The sequence below is a fragment of the Diaporthe citri genome (genome assembly GCF_014595645.1).
Source record: "Diaporthe citri strain NFHF-8-4 chromosome Unknown scaffold_11, whole genome shotgun sequence".
Lineage (NCBI taxonomy): Eukaryota > Fungi > Ascomycota > Sordariomycetes > Diaporthales > Diaporthaceae > Diaporthe > Diaporthe citri.
Window position 1 is genome coordinate 497,019 of NW_025064856.1, and position 19,849 is coordinate 516,867.

At 53.4% G+C, this 19,849-nt stretch overlaps 6 protein-coding genes across 6 annotated transcripts; 2 read left to right on the forward strand and 4 right to left on the reverse strand.

Annotated features, from left to right (window-relative positions):
- Positions 1–108: 108 nt before the first annotated feature.
- On the reverse strand, positions 109–918 carry INS49_003918 (uncharacterized protein; the record flags this gene model as incomplete). The annotated part of the gene is made up of 1 exon (XM_043164708.1): positions 109–918. The coding sequence occupies one exon, from the start codon at positions 916–918 to the stop codon at positions 109–111; it is 810 nt and encodes a 269-aa protein (XP_043018358.1).
- Positions 919–1,689: 771 nt separating this feature from the next.
- On the forward strand, positions 1,690–4,327 carry INS49_003919 (uncharacterized protein; the record flags this gene model as incomplete). The annotated part of the gene is made up of 2 exons (XM_043164709.1): positions 1,690–1,708; positions 1,887–4,327. 2 exons carry the CDS (start codon positions 1,690–1,692, stop codon positions 4,325–4,327), a joined length of 2,460 nt encoding a protein of 819 aa, XP_043018359.1.
- Positions 4,328–5,269: 942 nt separating this feature from the next.
- INS49_003920 (uncharacterized protein) lies at positions 5,270–6,921 on the reverse strand (the record flags this gene model as incomplete). The annotated part of the gene is made up of 4 exons (XM_043164710.1): positions 5,270–6,188; positions 6,277–6,550; positions 6,617–6,684; positions 6,752–6,921. 4 exons carry the CDS (start codon positions 6,919–6,921, stop codon positions 5,270–5,272), a joined length of 1,431 nt encoding a protein of 476 aa, XP_043018360.1.
- Positions 6,922–9,515: 2,594 nt separating this feature from the next.
- On the reverse strand, positions 9,516–10,394 carry INS49_003921 (uncharacterized protein; the record flags this gene model as incomplete). Its single annotated transcript, XM_043164711.1, has 3 exons — positions 9,516–9,519; positions 9,587–10,061; positions 10,205–10,394. The coding sequence occupies 3 exons, from the start codon at positions 10,392–10,394 to the stop codon at positions 9,516–9,518; spliced, it is 669 nt and encodes a 222-aa protein (XP_043018361.1).
- An 876-nt stretch (positions 10,395–11,270) lies between these two features.
- Positions 11,271–12,399, forward strand: INS49_003922 (uncharacterized protein; the record flags this gene model as incomplete). The annotated part of the gene is made up of 2 exons (XM_043164712.1): positions 11,271–11,303; positions 11,371–12,399. 2 exons carry the CDS (start codon positions 11,271–11,273, stop codon positions 12,397–12,399), a joined length of 1,062 nt encoding a protein of 353 aa, XP_043018362.1.
- Positions 12,400–13,358: 959 nt separating this feature from the next.
- INS49_003923 (uncharacterized protein) lies at positions 13,359–14,296 on the reverse strand (the record flags this gene model as incomplete). The annotated part of the gene is made up of 4 exons (XM_043164713.1): positions 13,359–13,363; positions 13,452–13,513; positions 13,586–13,968; positions 14,030–14,296. The coding sequence occupies 4 exons, from the start codon at positions 14,294–14,296 to the stop codon at positions 13,359–13,361; spliced, it is 717 nt and encodes a 238-aa protein (XP_043018363.1).
- Positions 14,297–19,849: the final 5,553 nt, after the last annotated feature.

Consider the following 19,849-nt stretch of genomic DNA (forward strand, 5'->3'; position numbering starts at 1 on the left):
GTATCCGCATCATCACCACCGGCTTAGGACTGTCTACCGACTTTAAGCTCTGGGATAAGCCGGTACTGTCGTCAAGGCTCGTAAAACGTCCACAAGGAGAGTAACATGCTACCTCGCAGGCGCTTTCTCGTCTTCCGGAGTGCAATCATTACCACGGCCCATCACCGCACCCTGCTCTTGCAGCCACCCAACAAGCTCCTCACCACCCTCCTCTCTCGCAGCATCAAGTGGCCTGGTGTCCCCATCCCACGGCGGCCGCCAGTTGACATCCGCACCATGCCGAGCCAATATCCTGGCCGCATCCAACCGCCCGCCATGGCAGGCATACCAAAACGCCCTCGAGACGGCCTCCTCGCCCGCAGGGGGGACGCCCTCGCGCAACGACAACATGGCCTCGACCCGCTCCGTCAGGCCCAGACCCGCCGCCTGCGCGAGCGTCATCGCCGCACCATGCTCGACGAGCCGCCGCGCCGCGCGCCACTGCCTGAACCCCACCGCGTTCGCCAGCGGCGGGCCCCCGCCCAGTACGGAGCCGGACGCCTCGATAGACGCTCCCCCGGCGAGGAGGGCGTCCAGGGCCTCGATATCGTCGGTGCTGGCGGCCCAGTGGAGCGGTGTTTCCTCGTGCGCACCGCCTCGGAACGGCGCTGAGACGTCGGCGCCGGCGGAGGCTAGGACCTGTATGGTCGAGGCGACGTTCGGGAAGTGGCCCGGCCAGTCGGTGGCGATATGCAGGAGGGTGCGCCCCTCGAGTTGACCATCTGGGCCGGGGGAGGTGATGAGGGCGGTTGCCAGGTCGGGGTGCTGGGAGAGTACGGCGCGGAGGGCGGGGAGGTCACCCTCCTTGATGGAGGTGGATGTGGTGATGGCGAGGGTTTCCGCTGCTGGAATTTCTAACAATGCCTTCTGGCTGGACATGATTATACTGTGCCTCCAGTTCGTGAACTTGGCCACGCCCTTGCTGTGTGAGCCATCGGCGGGCTGATGGAACACGGAATGGGTAGACTAGCAAGAATGGGAATGACCTAAGGCTCGAAACATTGACGTGAGGTGGACTGAACGCATGTGAGTAAACACAGTACCGTGCCTACATTAGCAAGGTGATCCCCCGGAGGAAAGTGTTCAAGTTCGTTACCATCCGGATTGCAGACAAGGTTCCTGAACACCACTTCTTCCACCAAGCATCGAGAAGATTAGACGGCCATGGTGGCCTCGAAGATCTATAATACCCAAGAGATGAACTAGGATATGTACCTACTGTATCAATGTACTGTTAGACACACGTATGTACGGCGAGTGGCAGGTGCATCTGCAGGTAGCATGCCAGATCAGATGCGCCCTAGGCTGCGCGCCTTGCCTCCCAGGGCATAGCGGCCTGGGATCTCCGTGCGTCATGTGGCGAGCTTAGGCCTCCCAGCGGCCTGGGCCAACTTTTCATTCACTCGCTTAGGATGACGCAGCAACCACGACCGGGGCCCCTCCCCTGTGCCTGCCTGCCCTTTCAAAGGTCCAGGCTGATCATCTTCTATCAGTACATTACCAAGTGCGGTGACAAGGCTTGCGAAGTTTCCCTTCAACTTTTTGCAACATCCAGCACGTTTTCCACATTTCCTCACATCGTTGACCTAGATCTGAAGATAACAGACGGTTCACCTCCCCGTTCATCTTGACTGTCGCTGACTTGTCAAGATGTTCGTCCTGCGAAATGGTAAGTCCTTGCTTTGCCGCCACTTGTTGCCCCGCCAATCTGCATAAACACCAGCAGCACCCCTCCGTCACATCATCGCCACTGGTCACCGATCAGGCCGAGGCCCAAATCCCAACCATCCCTTCTACCCAACACTACACTTGTGCATCCAAGCAGACTCAACTAACCCTTTGCTCAGTCAGCAAACTCATCTTCGGCGCCGGCGGCCAAGAGTCTATGATCGAGCTCCCCCAGGGCCAACTCTACCTCGTCCGACCCCTCTCGCCCAAGGGCTACTCCGAGCTCATCTTCAAGGATTCTTCTGCTCGCATCCGGAGAACCGGTCAGGATTTCCAGTACCAGTTAGTCGTCCAGCGAGTCTTCGAGGAGGGCGAGGCCGAGCTTCTAGCCGAGGAAGAAGGAGAGGACGCCGAGATTGACGCCCTTGCGTCCGACCGTGACGAAAAGACATTTCTCCTCGACGAGGCCATCCACTTCCGTGTCAGGAACAGAGAAACCTCGACCGAGAAGGTTCTCTGCTGGAAGGACCTAAGCGGTGACGCGGGTGACGTTTACGAGTTTGTGTGCGACCCAGCGGCTGGTGGCCAGCAGATCGACCAGTTTGAGCTCGTGGCAAAGCAGTGCCAGTACGAACGAAAGTACCGCAAGCCTTTCACGACCGCTTCCGACGAAGACTTGCAGCAGTTCGAGTTCGACGAGCAGCCCATACCCCAAGCGAGTCCTCTCCACAGCCCTACCCTGGGCCGATCCATCGACTCTGTCGACCAGATGTCTCTGAACAAGCGCCCGACTACTACCAATATTGGCGTCAAGAGGGGGAAACAACCGGTCGAGGAGGAGGAACACACCGAGACGCCTCCAAAGGCACGAAGCACCGCTCCTCCCAAGTTCGAGGCTGCACCAGAGGCGAGTGAGCTGCTGACTGCCGAGACCGCTGAGCTCCACTTCTTTGACTTCCCTTCTGGAGCCTTTGTTCTGCAAGATGCCTCTGTTACCGCAACAGTGACTGAGATTGGAAACTGGCGATACTGGCTCAATGTGGAGGGCAAGGATCGCAGCTGGCTTGGCATTCCTGTCGTTGCCGATATCAACCCGGTGTTCAACTTCGAATTCCTGTCCTTCATTTTCAACCAGTTCTCTGACGATGGCTCTGCCTACTCGTGGCTACTGCGATTTAAGGATCAAGCGCAACTGGAACGCTTCCAGGAGGGCCTGCTTCGCGCACTCTGGGAGCAGCTAAACGAGATCAAGTGGACGAAGGTGAAGGAGACAGAGCGTGACTACGTCACGGACGCCTTTGCAGATCTCGCCATGGAGGATGCCGAAGCTCAGGATGCCGAGCCTGAGGAGGCGCATACCGAGGAGGAAGAAGAGGAGGAGGAGGAGGAGGATGACAGTCCTCGAAGCGAACACTACGACAGCGACGAGGACGAGGACGACGTTGCAGTGAGGCCAAGTGACAAAGAGACCAACAAGGCTATCGCTGTTGGCTACAAGCATGACCGGTCGTTTGTTGTCCGCGGCTCCAAGATCGGTGTCTTCAAGCATACTCCCAACAACAAGCTGGAGTTCAGCACCAACATCTCCAAGGTTGAGACACCCGGTGGCAAGCTCTTCACGCCCAAGAAGGTGATGCTGCACAACGAGGACAACAATATGATCTTGCAAAATGACACCGACCCTAACAAGCTGTACCGCATGGACCTCGAGTACGGCAAGGTCGTTGACGAGTGGAAGATCCACGACGACATCGATGCCATCACGTTTGCTCCGGAGAACAAGTTCGCCCAGATGACATCCGAGCCGACCTTCCTCGGTATCAGCCGCAACGCACTGTACCGTGTCGACCCCCGATTGTCAGGCAACAAGCTCGTTGACTCGCAGCTCAAGCAATATGTCTCCAAGAACGACTTCTCATCCGTCGCGACTACCGAGAAGGGCCATATTGCCGTGGCCTCGAACAAGGGCGACATCCGACTGTTTGACCGACTAGGCATTAATGCCAAGACACACATCCCCGCCCTCGGTGAGCCCATCATCGGCCTTGACGTCTCCGCTGACGGTCGCTGGGTACTGGCAACGTGCCGCACATACCTTCTCCTCATCGACGCGCAGCAGAAGTCAGGCAAGAATGAGGGCAGGCTCGGTTTTGAGAAATCCTTCGCAGCCGACTCAAAACCGCAACCGCGCCGTCTGGCCCTGACTCCGGAGCACGTTGCCCAGTTCGCCTACGAGACCGGCAAGGGGATTTCATTCACGCCTGCCAAGTTCAACGCTGGCCAGAACTCGTCGGAGACCTCTATCATCTCGGCCACGGGACCCTATGTGATCGAGTGGAACCTCAAGAGTACCCTGAGGGGACAGAAGGCGCCGTACAAGATCAAGCGTTACGCGGACACCGTGAAGGCGGACGACTTCCGATTCGGAAGCGACAGCAACGTCATCTACGCGCTACCGAACGAGGTCAACATGCTCCAGAAGGAGAAGCTGAAGCGGCCCACTCGCGAGAGTATCGCCGGCCCCAGCACCAGGCGCAGCGCGGGCGCGTATGCCACACCTAGGAGGGGTGGCCCCGTGGATCGGCTGAAGAAGGAGGACATTGTCAACTCGCCATACTAAGAGAACGACGCCTGACCTTGGTGTTGGTGGTGGCAGAGGGGAAATGTCTCGGCGAAAATGACAGTCTCGCAGCGGGATGACCAGACACATTATATGGTTCTCGGAACCAGGGCGGAAGAGCGATCGATGTACTGCGGAGACCAGGGTATATGGCAAGGACAGGGACGGGCACCAGAGTGGCGAGGCTCATTTGATTGACTTTCCCCACAGCTCAAGGCGTTTTACACGAACATGACTTGCTTGGTCCAGCTTGGACCGGAGACCTTTTACCATGTTCTTTTCTTGTTCTTCCTGATTTTCGCTCCGAAATTGCCTGACTACTACTTGCTTGGTGTTTCCTTCTTTTCTGTGTCCATTTTTGAAGTCTGCTCAGATACCTCCCCCATGCGAGTGCGCGTATGAATGAAGTGGTTTCAGGCCCCAATCTTGCTTACTTGTGATATTACTCTTTGCCTTGCCTTGCGTGCTTGCGGCGAACGATGACGGGCTGTGTGGGTGTTGCAAGCAGGTAGATAGATACCTTAGATAGCCAGAATACCAAACACTCAATATCATTTGCGGTGGAGTGCACGTGTGTATGTGCGTGTGGGTGTGGGTGTGATGTATGAGACTTGAGGGCTCATGTCACTAGTTTACACGACAGTGGATGGGAACGAAACCAGAAGGAAAACGCCTGTATTGTGCCTATTCCGAGAACTCCAACTCCAAATGCTACAAGTACTAATGACCGGAATTCTGTGGTCAATGTTAGGAGAGGTGGTGTCATCCATCCAACCAGCCAGCGAAGCCTGCTTCTAAAGTGAGGGCAGCGCCGCTGTATGTGCGTCGAAGCTTTTCCCGCCGGGTGACTCTGAAGCCCCTGTTAGCTATCGCCTTTTCTTTTTCTAGGTGGTGGTTTTGATTATACTGCTAGCTGCCCAACCAAAAATGCTAGTGGGCCCCTTAGGACGGCCTCTCGGTCCCGTTCTCGTCGGACGTGCCGCCGGTGACAGCATCCACGGCGCCCTTGACCTTGTCGGCCACCTTCTCCTTGAGGGGGATCTTTGGCGGCCCGTTGCCCACGGGGATGCCGCCCTGGCCCTTGCCCACCGTGGCGTCCAGCCGCTTCATCTCGGTGACAAACTGCTTGCCCCACCAGGCGGAGGTGTACTTAAAGACGTACTTCTCCAGTTTCTTGTAGTTCGCCTCGCGCTGCTCGGCGGACATGGTCACGGCGTCGTGGATCGCGTTGGCCATGTCCTCTGTGTTCCAGGGGTTGACGATCAGCGAGCCCGACAGCGACTGCGCGGCGCCGGTGAACTCAGACAGGATCATGACGCCGTGGCGCTCACGCTGCGTAGCGATGTACTCGTAGGAGACCAGGTTCATGCCGTCCCGCGTGGAGGTGACGAAACAGGCGTCAGACACGGCATACAGGGCTGTCAGCTCCTCGAAGCTGACGCTCTGGTGCAGAAAGTGGATGGGCATGAACTCGATGGTGCCGAACCGGCCGTTGATGCGACCAACGAGCTCGTTCACCACCGCACGGAGGTTCTGATACTCCTCGACGTCTTGTCGAGAGGGCACGGCAACCTGCACCAGGACGATCTTGCCGATCCACTCGGGGTGCTCTGTCAGGAAGACCTCCAATGCGTGAAGCTTCTGAGGCACACCCTTGATATAATCCAGTCTGTCAACGCCGACGATGAGCTTTACGCCCTCGAACTTGCGCGCCAGCGCAGCGATACGCTCCTGGACCTTCTGCTTCTTGAGGCCCTCGACGAACTTCTCCGGGTCGATGCCAATGGGGAACGCGCCGACCGTCACAAATTTTCCGTTGAAGTCGACACCATTGGGCGTCGTTGTCGCGGACAGGATGCGACTGCATGAAGACAAGAAATGTCGCGCATAGTCGTAGGTGTGGAAGCCGATCAAGTCACAGTGGAGGATGCCGTACAGCAAGGCCTCACGGACAGGAATGATTCGGTACACCTCGGAAGAGGGGAAGGGTGTGGAGGAAGAAGCCGATCTTGACGTTCTTCTTGGAGTCGCCAATCAGCTCGCGCAGCATTTGTGGGAGGAGCATGAGGTGGTAGTCGTGGACCCAGATCATGTCGTTGTCCTGGACGTCGGCGACGACGGTCTTGGCAAAGAGCTGGTTGACTTCGTGGTATGCGGCCCAGGCAGACTCGTCGAAGGTGATCTCGCCGGGGTGGTAGTGGAAGAGAGGCCAAAGGATCTCATCTGTGAAACATGACTGTCAGCAGGATGTTGCGACGATGGGGAGTCTGGGACGGGGTGGAAGCATACTGGAAAAGCCATTGTAGTGCTTGTCGGCCAGATCGTCGTCAATGAAGACCCGGGTGTGCATTGCACTCCTTCTTGAGCATGTCCTTCATATGGCCAGTCTCGTTCTCGGGTACCTGCAGACCAGGCCATCCGTACCATTCGTAGGTCATGGTCTTGGACAAACCGCTCAGGCCGGTGACAAGGCCGCCAGAGGACATGGAGAAGTTGTACTGGCCATCTTCGCTGCGCTTGATGGTCAGAGGCAGACGGTTCGATACGATGCGGAGGCGGCTGTTGCCGTTTGCGTTGGATTCCTCGTTCGGCATACTGAAGGTGTAGCGATGCAAGCTGGTTCGGTTGTGAGCAAGGAAGCGCAGCTACCCAGCTGTTTTCTTTCTTCTCTGCCCCCTGCGCGGAGGGTCCCACAAGGCTAGGTTGCTTTTTCGTCTGACAAGTCGCTTGCGCTTGCCTATGAAGGGCCAGACTTTACTGGAGCTGGCTTTTCCTTTCGACCGGTGAGAGGGTGGTAGAGTCAGTCGACGGCGGGGTATATTGGGCCTCGGGTGACACGAAGATGGCGGACTGGACTGGGCGACGAGAGGTCGAGATATGCTATGGGAACAAGGATGGCAGAAATGATGCCTCAAAAGAAGGTGGGCAGTGAAGAGGGTGCTTGACTCGAGTAAGAGAGCAGACTGCTTGGATTGGTATGGCAGGGTGTGACGATGATGGTTCTAGAATAGAAGTTGGCAGAGGGATTCTCAAGGCTCACAGAAAGCGAGAGAGGCTGGAGCTTTCCTTCCGCCGAATGTCCTGAGCTACGTAATTTTGCGGTCAATAGTGGATGGGCGCTTGGGCCGGGGGTATGTACCAAGTACTTGACATCCAATTCTCAGCATCCTGTTTACCTCTGTTCATTTGGTTCCTATTGAGATTTATCTGCACGTTGGTGATCTGAGTTCATATGACATGCTTCAAATTGGTCAAAATCAGTCAACCCTTTTGAAAACTCAGAAGTCAGTGTCTGTAGTTGTTTCCTCACCAGAATGCCTGACTGGTGATGCCCCCGACACAAGGCCACATCCAGAGTATCCAGGTACTTTGGGGAATCAGATCCTTGTCGCCAGTCTATCGATAAGCGACAGAGCTGCCCCACTGCCCCACCAGCTGTCAGCCGTTGGGCGCTGGGTTCCGTTTCTACAGCATGTTCCGTTCTTTGTTCCTGTTCCCAACGGTCTAGACCGGGCGTGGGTTGCTCATCTTCACATTTCACGGGCAGAAAGCGCCCCGTAAATCTGTGGAGGGCACATCGGCCCGACAACATGCTCAGCATTTCCTGGAATGTTTGGTCGCAAGGAGGCTTTTTACTCTGCTGCTACCCAATCAGTTTGTCACGACCCCAACCGGACCATTCAAATACGGTCTGGCTGTGTGGCCCGGCCCGTCCAGTCAGGCACGCATTGGGACTGGCGTATGTGTGTGCTGAAATTTCCGACGTACCGGTATCTTCCGCTCACCGTTTCCATGATAAACCACCAAGACCAGTTGGAGCACAAGTAACGTCAGGTGCCCTGTTGTCCATGAGAGAAGACACGGATAGATATACTCCCCCGAAGAAGACGCGCGCACTCTCCTCCAAATCTTCATTTGTCCAGGGGTCTATGATATTGTAGCTGTCGGGCCAACAAGGGCTTTTGTCCATGTCTCAGCTTCTTTACTGTTGGGTACTCTCGCCGACGCACACTACCCCTGATCAAATTGTTGCGATTCAAGGCGGTCTACGACCCGGAGATGGCACTCAAGTAGCAGTCTCCATCACCAGCTGGGGAAGGACTTTGTGCTCCTCGACCCGGTCACGACAAGAACATCCATCTCTTCCATGCGGCCGATGTCTCCCACGAAGTCACGGTCGATCGATGAGATTTTCGGATCATATTGATTTTCTGTAGTGGACTTGGATTTCTTGAAAGCTAGATCCGGCCGCGTAGCTCGCATGGTCGAGAGCTCCGAGAACGCTGACGACGGATGAAACCTGATAAAAAAACTCCACCTTGGCAAGCAGGAGGCGAAAGCTCCAAAAATATGAGACCTCGTAGCTGGTCGTGATGGACTCCCTAATGACAGGCCGTGGCTCAAATTGCGGATAGTGGCGCCCCATCAGGCTCTTTGGCAGGGTCTTGCATGAGGACAAAGGCATTTGGACGCAAACCTGGGTCTTGCAGACTGAAATTTTACACCTCAGCCACATGGCCGGATATTCTTTGCTCACAAACCAGAATGGTCAGCTCGAGCACGCACTTCTATTCAATATTTCTTTCATTTTCAGCGACTTGAAATATGGTCCACGCCGATCAGACCCCGTACCCAACAAATCTGTGTCTTTCCGTGTTTTGTCCACCCTGTATTATCAAGACCCCGTCCTCAGAGTCACTTGAACTAACAGCCCGGGCCTGCTGGGGATATGCTATAAAGGCCTCAACGTCGGGACTAACGCCTCGCATTGAAACAGGAAGCAGCTCAGTGTCGGGAAGTCCGGGAGAGGAGACGCCTTCGGAGCGGTCTTTATCCTCCCTGGATTGGTCGCCTGTAGACTTGGGCCCATATGAATGCGGACTATTGCGGCTGCGCCAGCGGTCTCGTAATGAGGCGGTGCTTCCTCGCACCTTAGAGAACAGGGGGCTGGCCAGTGGCCAGCATACTGGAAGGCAAGCGCAGATGATGCATACACCGGCTGCGATAGAGCCCTGAGAGTCAGCGCTGGGTTCGAGACTGGCCTAGGATGATCCAGAGAAATACTTGACTGACCGTGTATCGAGGACCAGACCTCGCTCTCACCCCATGACGGCGAGCGTTGGCCGGGTCGATAGGCTGTCCATACTCTTATCGCACCTGTCACGATGCCACTGGAAACGGGAAAACATCAGCTAATAGAACGCCGTCGCCAACAACAGACGATGTCACCGACAGCGGCGCACAGGAGAGAGAACTCACAATGCACCCAGCAAGAAAACTCCACCGAGACCAATTCTCTTCCTCATACTCAAATGCAATTTTGCCACCATGCTGACGGGTAGAGAAATGATGACAACATCCAGCACGGTCTCGATGATACCCGAGGAAAACCAGAACAGATTGAAGTTGAAGCAATACGGTGCCGGGCTGTTGCTGTCAGTCCAGCTGTATTTGAACGGAATACAGTTGAAGATATCGGCCAGGACTATGGCCACCCAGTACATGGTGAGAATGGCGATAACGGCGTACACCTGACGGCGAAAAGGCCCGGATATCGAGAAGATGCGCTTGTACATGAAGAGGATGGACATCTTGGCCGCGCACACGATGCAGTAGTAGAAGATGGAAGAAAGCCAAGAGAGAAGCAGGTGGGTCTCGTTTGCTGGCGTATAGATATAGTTCGGATCTGAGTATGATATCTCAAGCCAACTAAAATCTGGGTCGACTGTGGAGGCTGTGGTGCAGTGTGTTTTTCAACTTAGCAAGTACCCTTGTGAAGAATCAAGGTAACAAAATCCATGACGACACTACTTCAAGTTGTGAGGAGGATATTGTGGACATCATAGAAAGAAGAAAGGAAAGAAGACGCAAACGTACCAGCCACGACAAGTACACCAGCAGTGATGAGCGACAGCAGAGAAATCAAGATGAACCAGTCGTCCCATTTCAGCCCGGACTTGAGCTTCAACCGCATGTAAAACCGGCAGGCCACCACGATGACCGACAAGGCTATCATGGTAGCACCAGCGGCCGTGGTGGCGTCTTCGTTGGATTTGTGATCCGCCATCTTGAAATGGCCCGCTGGACGGTGAGCATCTAAAGGGTGGGGGATGTCGTCCAAAAATGCAAGCCAGGCGTGCCACGGAAAGCGACAGGACTACGCACTTAAAGGAACAGACCTGGCCACACGCGATAGACACCTACAAGACAGGCCACACACACTTGGACCTTCCGGCCCAGGCATCCATCTATCTGCCCATACCGGGTGTTCATCCTCCACCGGAAGGGATGGTGGCACTATTTGTTGCCCCTCCCATCCTTCAGCCCATATCCTCACGCTCACCCTGCAGTATTTGATCGAGGCTCAGCCGGAACAGTCTGGTGGAGGGGCGAGAGACAAATTGTTTGGGCACTCTGAGTCCTCGCTTGCATGCTAAGAAGCTGACGTCTTGCCGCCGTCCCGCTAGTAAGCTGAAAGTGTGCTGCAGGTCTCGGGTCGCACCACGACACCACCTTTGGACAACGCCACCCTGCAGCTCGGCTCGCCATGGCGAATCACCTCCGCTGAGACCCGAGGCTCTCCAATCGCGTACGGATCCTCCAGCATTTCAACCGGTAGGGAATGGTCGCACGCATGTGTCTATTTCCACCTTGCATTCCATCAACCCCGCGCTAGTCAGAGCTTGACTGATATCTCGACCTTTCGGGAGCTGATCCCATTGCTGAAAAACCACGGAAAGCCACGCTTATCAAAAGTGGTGGCCACCTTCTTTTCTATTGCACATTTTCAGGCCCTTGATTTGTTCGGTAAAAGTCTAGCGTTCCTTCCTTGGAATTGTCTGTGGAGGGAACGCATTTGCTTTATGAAAAAGAAAAAAAGAGATTGACCCCGGGTAATCCTATTCAGTGACGCACTCTCAACTGCAGCGAACAAAAAGGCATCATGCCGTCGAACGCGTTTCCTGTCGAGGGAAGAGTATGTCCCTCACTTTACCGCAGAAATATCCCGGCAACGCAGTCAATCTGACAAGCGATTTTACCAGACAATCCTGATCGCAGGCGGCTCCAAGGGAACAGGCCTCGATGCAGGCCGACAACTGGCCGCAAAGGGAGGCAACGTCATTCTCGTCGCCCGAGACTCACAACGGCTGCGCGACGGCATCGAGTATGTCAAGGCAGGGGTAACCCATAATCACGTCGCTGGCACCGCCGGGACACAGCAGCGTTTCCACACCATCACTGCCGACCTGACCAGCGCCCAGGCATGCGTGAGCGTCATGGCTCAGGCCACGGAGTGGAACGGCGGGTCACCACCAGACGTGGTGTGGTGCTTCGCGGGGACGTCGCACCCGAGCCTGTTCATCGACACGGACACCGCGCAGCTGCAGTCGCAGATGGATGCGAACTACTTCACGAGCGCCTACATGGCACACGCGGCGCTGAGAAGTTGGCTGAGGACGGACAGGGACGGGAACGACAAGGAGCAGGCTGCTGCTTCCGCTGGGGAGCTAGAGGCGGCCAGGAAGAATAGTAACAAGTCTCCTCCGGCGCGGCACCTCATCTTCACTTCTTCATTCCTCGCACTGTATAGCATCATCGGGTACACCCCCTACAGCCCATCCAAGGCGGCCCTGAGATCTCTATCCGACACGCTCTCCCAGGAGCTCAACCTCTACGCGGCGGCGAACCCGTACGCACCGCCCGTCAAGGTCCACACGATATTCCCGGCCACCATCTTCACCGAAGCATACGAGGCCGAGAACAGGGTCAAGACGGACGTGACCAAGATGCTCGAGGAGGCGGACGGCGGACAGACACCCGAGGAGGTCGCGAGGAAGAGCATCATGGGGCTGGAGAGCGGGCAGGAGCTCGTCGCGACCGACTTCCTAACGAGGATCGTACTGTCTACCATGATGGGGGCCAGCAGGAGGGGTGGGTTCCTCCGCGCTTTTGCTGACTGGGTTCTGGGGTGCCTTGGGCTGCTCATCTTGGTCTTTGTTCGATGGGACATGGACCGCAAGGTGCGGGCCTGGGGAAATAGGCATGGAGACTCTGGTATGAAGACTCAGTGAGTAATGGTGCTGTGAAAGTATTTGGTGGTGGCCTTTGGAGGACGGCCCCTGAAGTACCGGCTGTAAACTGTGTACTATGATTCTTCTCTTCATTTTATTCTGAATTAGTAGTTTTTAATGAGAACCCACTTCTCGTTCACAGTCTCAATGACAGACGAGTCGACTTGATAGATGCAGTGCGAGTTGACATTTATGTATATTTCTCGTGTTGATGATTGTTATCTGTGCTAATGTAGCTGAGAAATTACATCCCACAGCGGTTCGAAGGCTACACTGAGCTTAATATTTATTGTTATAAGTTCAAAAGTCCAGCAAGGCTTTAGATGACCAAACTTGGCCGTTGACATGCCTAATCTTCTTATAACAGGACACCGTAGATCCAATATGAACCTTCCGATATCTCTTATTCGACAATCAAGACCCTCTTTCTCACATGAAAATTTAAATTGAGGGAAAGTGGCAATGCTGCCTCTTAAAGTCTATTCCAAATCGTTGAAATCAATAACCTCATTTCTTCTGCACTTTCCCGGCTCGGATGGCGTCCTAGTTTATAGAAGCCCCAGAAATTCTAAACATGTGATACTAAGCTCTCGAATAGACCTTGATCTGCCCAGTCAATCTTAGTGACTGCTTGATATAAGTGATAATGTCTTGGACCATTCATTATCCACGGACATGCACCATGGCCATAGAATTTGAGTAGTCCCCACGCATCTCGAATTCAGGACCAGGCATGACGTGGTACCTCTCATCATCGAGAAGCTGACGTTGGTCTGCTTGGACCCTTCCCAAACTGTTGGGTCTCTTTGCAAAAGGCCTGCGCTGATTGATTTCGTGGTACCCCGTTTCCTTTGGTTGCCCGCTTTTGTCCCCTCGGTTGGCTCGAGCAACCAAGAAGCTATAGCACATTGGCAAGCAGGCGCAAACGATGATTGAGTTCATTTCGACGCTTGACCAGGTCATACTGGGAAACTGTATATTCACTGAACTTGTGTCAGTGTACATAAATTCACCTGCCCTCTCAGTTATACAATGTCTCAGGTTTGACTTACAGCCGAGACGTGGAACATTTTTGGAAAAGTAGGACAGCCGCATGATGACTGCAATAAGGGGTCTGAAGAGTAATCAAAATCAGCATCAACGGCCTAGTTTCGCTGGTAAAAGAAGGTGGGCCATGGTTGCGTACAGTGTGCCAACAAAGAACAACAGGGATAATAATATCTTGCGTTTCTTGTCTATCTGCAGCTTCCACGTCCTGTAGGCGGCCATCAAGAATACCAAGATGTCTAAAAGAGTGTAGATTGCGCTTAATGTCATAGCCCACACCCTCGTCTGTATGTTCGAGCTCGTAGCTTGCTTGGAAACATCCCACTGAGCTTCGACGGGGGTATAGGCAAAAGCTGCAACAAATACGAATGCGAGAAAGGCTGCCACAATGAAAAATAGCATGAAGTGAGTGCAAATGAGAAATCTTGTGTCCACTGAGAAGATTCGACGATAGAAGATCACAATTGAGGATCTGGAGAGGGTGACGTTGCCTGCATAGAACATTTGTGTAGCAGTCAAAGTCTGGCAATCCGCAGTTCAGTATAAGCATGGTACTAGTATAACGCCTGACCGCAAGACTCACTTTTGTCCAAGTGTTCAGTTCTGTGTCTGTGAATTTGATGTTCGGGTCATCTTGCAGTACTCTCGGGCAGATCGATGTGGGCAGCAGAACGACCACGAGACATGCGACCGACATGACCACAGCCAGCAAGATCGTCCAGTCATCCCACTGCAAGCCGCCCACCCGTTGGCGCTGGAAGAACCGCAGAGTGACACAGGCAGCCGATAGGGCAGTAGACACACTTGAGACTATGGCGTAGGTGAGATAGCTTGGTTTGACTGACACCATGATGGACAGGTCAGAAATAGATCGGGAACGTATACAGGCTCAGGAATATTCAAGAAGACGCAGAACAGGACAGGCATTGCTTGCAAGGCAATTAGATAGAGACGACAAAGTAGCATGCGAGCGATTGGTAATGGATGTAGTGGGGACATGGAAGGATGACTATAATCTAATAAAGCTCTGCCAGTGCTGGCTCTTGTGCAGGCACACTGTGGGCTGGAGTAAGCAGGCTCTTGCCTGTTGAAGATCTACAAAGGTATGTTTACCAAGGCATGAGTCACACCTGGCAAGGTTCCTCCGGAATGCTGGATTGGCCCCCATCAGTCTGACTTGTAACAGAGCCTCGAGTACATACATGCCCTGACTGGGTTTAGATCTGCAGGCTTGGGGGCGACTGCCCATCTTGTCACAATGCAGACGGATGAGTAATGCCTTGCTTCCGGACTGCCGACGAAATGCCATGGCTGATCCACAGCGGATGATCCGACAGGCCTTCATTGTTGCGGTACCCCTTATCCAACCACGTTCCAAGCCCGTGATGCAGTGTATCCCCAGCGATATTGTCACATCAGTAATCAACCACAGAAGCTGAACAACCATTCACAGCCGAATCAGGCCCGTTTGGACACAGAAATCAACTGTGCCATGGCGGCTAAGGAAAAGATGCCCACCAACCACACGTTGTAGGTGCGGAACGTCGCTCTGTTGTCAGGCGGACTCGTGCGGCTCAGTGTTCTCCACGCCACCCAAGTCCCAAGTATAGTGGGCAGGACCAACCCTGAAATCCCAGTATCCCAATTATATGGACAGACAGCTGACCAGAAAATCACAGCCCCCGCAATGGACACCCGAGCTTGCTTGTCGCCGAAAACAAGTGGTACGGTGCGCCGCCTTGCGGCAGCATCGCCCACCGTATCATACATGCCCTGGGCACGCACACTTGTGCTCACCACCGCGGTTTTGATACCCAGCCAGGCAATAATGGTGGGTGCAGTTCCCTCGGCCCCACCACCTGTGGCAACATCGAGGGTTCCTGATGCAAAAGTTGTGAAGCCCGCAGCGTTGAGGATGTTCCGCACGATGGGCCCGCAATTGCTGCCGCCACCGAGTTCATTTATACGCGTAGCCAAGAACAGATAGAACAGCACTCTGAGCAAGACCACCACCCAGTGCGACGCTGACGAGCTGGGCGATCGGGTACGCCAAATTACCGATGATGTTTGCTCTGAAGGCTGAGAGACAGCCTCAGGGGATGGGGCGCCATGGCTCGTTAAATTTGTATTCCATTAAAGCTGATTGTTTGCGTTGGTTATTGACGGTGAGATCGAGGAGGTTGATCCAGGTCCAGAGCAGGATGTATGAAACGCTGTTCAAGAATGAAATTGTGGTAAGTCTTTCCGTGGAGCTGGATGCGAAGAAGGCAAATGCGGTGCTGGGAAAGACCATAGTCTTCAGATCATTGACGGTAAAGAGCCATAGCGTCGTGGTATGATACGTGGCTGTGCAAAGGAGCCGATACGATCGTTTCCAAAGTGTGCATATCAAGTTTTCTATTCCAATACAAGTTTTATAATACCGCCGTGTGGATCAAGTGTAGGCCGTTTCATGAGAAAACGTTCAAACGTCATCCTGCCCAAACCTTTCCTGAGAGCACTCATATATAATCAACACGGTCTGAATACTAGCAGTTGATATTTGTGAGCCCTGAAAACTCTCGACAAGGGTAGTCCGGTTCCCAAAACCTAGAAGATGATACATTCTCATGGGCCTTCTGACCCAATTGATTGGCATTGTCAGGTTTCATTCTCGTACAATGATTATTGGAAAAGTGTCATGGGACACAGATCATGTTCCAAACGTGCCTTGCCGTCTGCCTCTTTGTCATCGCACAACACATCAGGCTGTTCACCGTAACGCGTCTTCTGACGACACTTGAGACAAAACTTAGAAGGAAGAATCACCAGGTTTCGACAAGGCTCAGTCAAATCTGAAACTGGCATTAAATTATCACAATGGATCGACAGCCGATCATTGCCACATGTAGCCAATAAGCTGACCACTGTTCAAGGTCGCACCCGTCTACAGCCCCCATCAGGATTCTCTCGGCCCAACACCGCATGTAAGCAACCTCAATGAAGACGATTTCTTCCATAATGCTCCTTGTGCCACTGTGGCTGGTCAAATATGTGGCTCATCTTGGCCAACTTGTAGCATAGAACAGACAAGGGTTTGGCAGCAATTACATGCATTATTCGTCTAGTGTGAAGGCACCTTAAGAATGTACCGTGGATAACAAGGCATATTCCACCCCGCCTTACCTACATTTCAGGCGAAAGATTCCGTACCACCGATGATTTCTTGATCTGGGTCTCATCCAGGATTTTTTTCGATAATCACAAGACTGGATGCTTGCAAAATGCTATGAGTATAAGCCTAGGCAACCAGTGTGTCCACATGGAGCAACTTGGCTGTGTGCTCGCCACCACACAACCATGTAACGATGAAAAGAATACCTTATCGTGCCAGCTCCGAAGATTGCCTCCATCGTCCAAGGATAAAGTGCATGAAGCCGCAAACCCATTGAAACGGACGCAGCAGAATGTCTCATTGAACCTTCTCACCACCGATAGATCTCAACTGTTTGCGCTCCAGACTCTATTCCACATATCTCCCAGCGTCCCTACCTGAGTCGTTCACCCTCACTTACGACGCACTCGTTGACATGGCGATGGATCTATTGCTTGACAAATCTACTGCCACCAGCTGGGGTGTCGCAGTCCAGCTAGGCGTGTTCATCAGAGGACAATGGCATTTACGTGTCTCCTGTATTATTTACGTCTCTTCGCTTCTCGTTTGGATCCATGATTCGGTTTTCGTATCATTCTCGACCTTCCATTGTGTATCTTCACACCGCATACACGCTGCTCTTTTTCTATCTTGTGGGTGTGCTCGGCAGCATTGCAGTTTACCGCCTCTTCTTCCATCGCCTGAAACACTTTCCTGAACCGCGCCTGGCAGCTCTGACAAAGCTTTGGCACGTTTACAAGTGCCAAGACTCTCGCGGAACCACTTGATTCTTGATGATTTGAACAAGACATACGGAACAATTGTGCGGACAGGCAAGAACCTTTGGACTGTGCCAGTGCAAAGCTACAACGTGCGTCGCTAATGCCTGATCCGCGGCGACTTGTTATAGGCGACGAACAGGTCACCATCTTCCATTCTGACATATTCGAGGTCATGGATTGACCGACGAATAAGAACACTAGGGCCGAGTGGTATGACCTGATTCATCCACTCACCCCACCCGTCTTCTCCCGTACAGATGGAGATCACCGAGTCCGGCGCCATGTTTGGACAAGTGCACTGTCTACGAAATGTATGTGCCATTGAACCCTCATCTAGCCTTCACGATGGGTAAGATACGCACTACTGTGGAAGCTAATGGATAGTTTAGCCATCGAGGATTATCTGCCTCCCATCTTTTCCCAGGTTGAATCTCTTCAAGGTTCGTCATCCTTCCGTCTTGCTCTGTGATGAGCATTGGCACCGCGTCCATTCGTTAACCATCTCGAATGAGCAGAGACCATAGCCCTCTACAGCCACGGGCTTCTCATCAAAGACGTGATGATGTGGCTCGCCTTTGACTCTACGGGAGAATTTGCCTCTAACCGTAGCTTCGACATGACGAGAATAGAAGCCCCCTTTCGTGTACGGTGATAGATGCCCTGAATCCTGCGCAGATGCTCAATCTTCTTCCTTGGCCTTTCGAATTGATCATCGAACCAATTGCCTTCTAGCAGAATCTGCTGATGTTCTGGTACACCGCTGGATGGGGGCTTACATATATACATGCATCAATCGAAGGGCCTGACGTCAATGTGTGGTACATGCGGGGCGAAAAAGCAATACACGCAATTCAGCTCCAGTGAAGTGAACGAATCAAGTGGTATACAGCCATATGAACAGGTGAGTTGTGCATATCACCTGCGGCCAAGCCTTGCGGCCCCCAAGGTACGACGTTGTCCTACTGTTGGTGCTCACATTAATTAGCTTTTGAAAGACAAAGTGAGGCTGTATGTCAGCCCAGCTATGTGATCTGTGTCTTACTTCAGAACAAAACAGTGACGGAAGCCATCCCTGAATCTTGGTTCCCGAGAAGATTGCTCCATACAAAACTATTTCGGTTCAAGTTTTGGCACCCCTATTAGGATGGCTAAGAGTCCTGAATCTCTCGTGGCTTGGACCTAAACTACACACCATGCTCGAGAATGACAGACCCACTTCGCCTGTTCCGTCAGAAACTACACCCTGGGGAGATGAGGTGAATCACGCGTTAGATGCGACAATCCAGCTCACCGAACTGTCTGCACTCCCAGATACGACTACTGACACCACAGGAGCTTCGAGTGGCTGTTCTTCTGGTAACACAACACCAGACTCGATTGAAGGTCAGGTACAAGTCTCGAATCGAACATCTCTTGGGCTTTCAAACGACCACGACCGCCATTGCCGCAGAGCCTCGCCTGCATCCGGACGTACTTCCGCCGATCTCCTTTTATCTCAACATATAGATGGCGATGACGAAGATGGTGATGGTGGTCGCCATCGTCTAAGCATACAGTCATCCTCCGTTGGCGATGCCTCTGTTGAAAGCCCCGTGCTACGTGATGATCGAGCCACAAGCAAGCCCGCAAACTCAGAGATCTCCATTCTACCGCGACGACCATTCTATCTTCGCCAGCGTACTCTTGTGGCATTCTTATTGAGTTTTGTCATTCTTACGATAATTATTGAAACTCTTCTTGCTGTGTCGAACCAGAATCTTGGCCTAGCGAAGGGCTTGCTGTTTTCAATAGGCTGACGGACGCAGTGAGGCTTGTCGGCCCCGAATCTCAAAGCGAGCTGGTCCGAGTCGTGGAACGCGCCATTTTCGATACGATTCTCAAACACGGTGTATTGCAAGCTGGGATTGCAGATGCAGACTTCAAGAGTCCTACTTGGGTGCAGCTGGAATCTCTGGATTTGCGCCAGCACATCACATGGCGCTTCAACGACTGCCACCTAATCCTCGATAGTATTTGACAAGGAGTCATCGCGGATGAGGTTGATGCTACGTACGGTGAACTTGACGTTGGCCAGGATGCAGAATTATTGTCATACGTCCGCAACAAGCCGACTTTGTCGAGATGATCTTGACTTGGAACCACCCTCACTGCGACGGAATGAGCGGCAAGATATTTCACGCCAGCTTGCTTGAGAGCCTCAACGCCACAACGCGAGGTGATGTTACACGAAACAGCACCCACGAGTCATCAGTAGTGAGACTGCCAGACTCGCCCCCCAGGCTGCCGCCGCTGACCGAGGAAATCTGCAAGCTGCCTCTGACCCTACCCTACGTCCTCAAAACAATGTGGGAAGAATGGGGCCCGACGATGCTCACGCCCCAAGAACAACATCGTCGGGATCATGAAATTCGTAGGAGACTGGCCGCAGGAGATGGCCAACGCCGCCCGCAGACCCCGGCTGCACTCGTGGTGGATCACGGGCATTGGC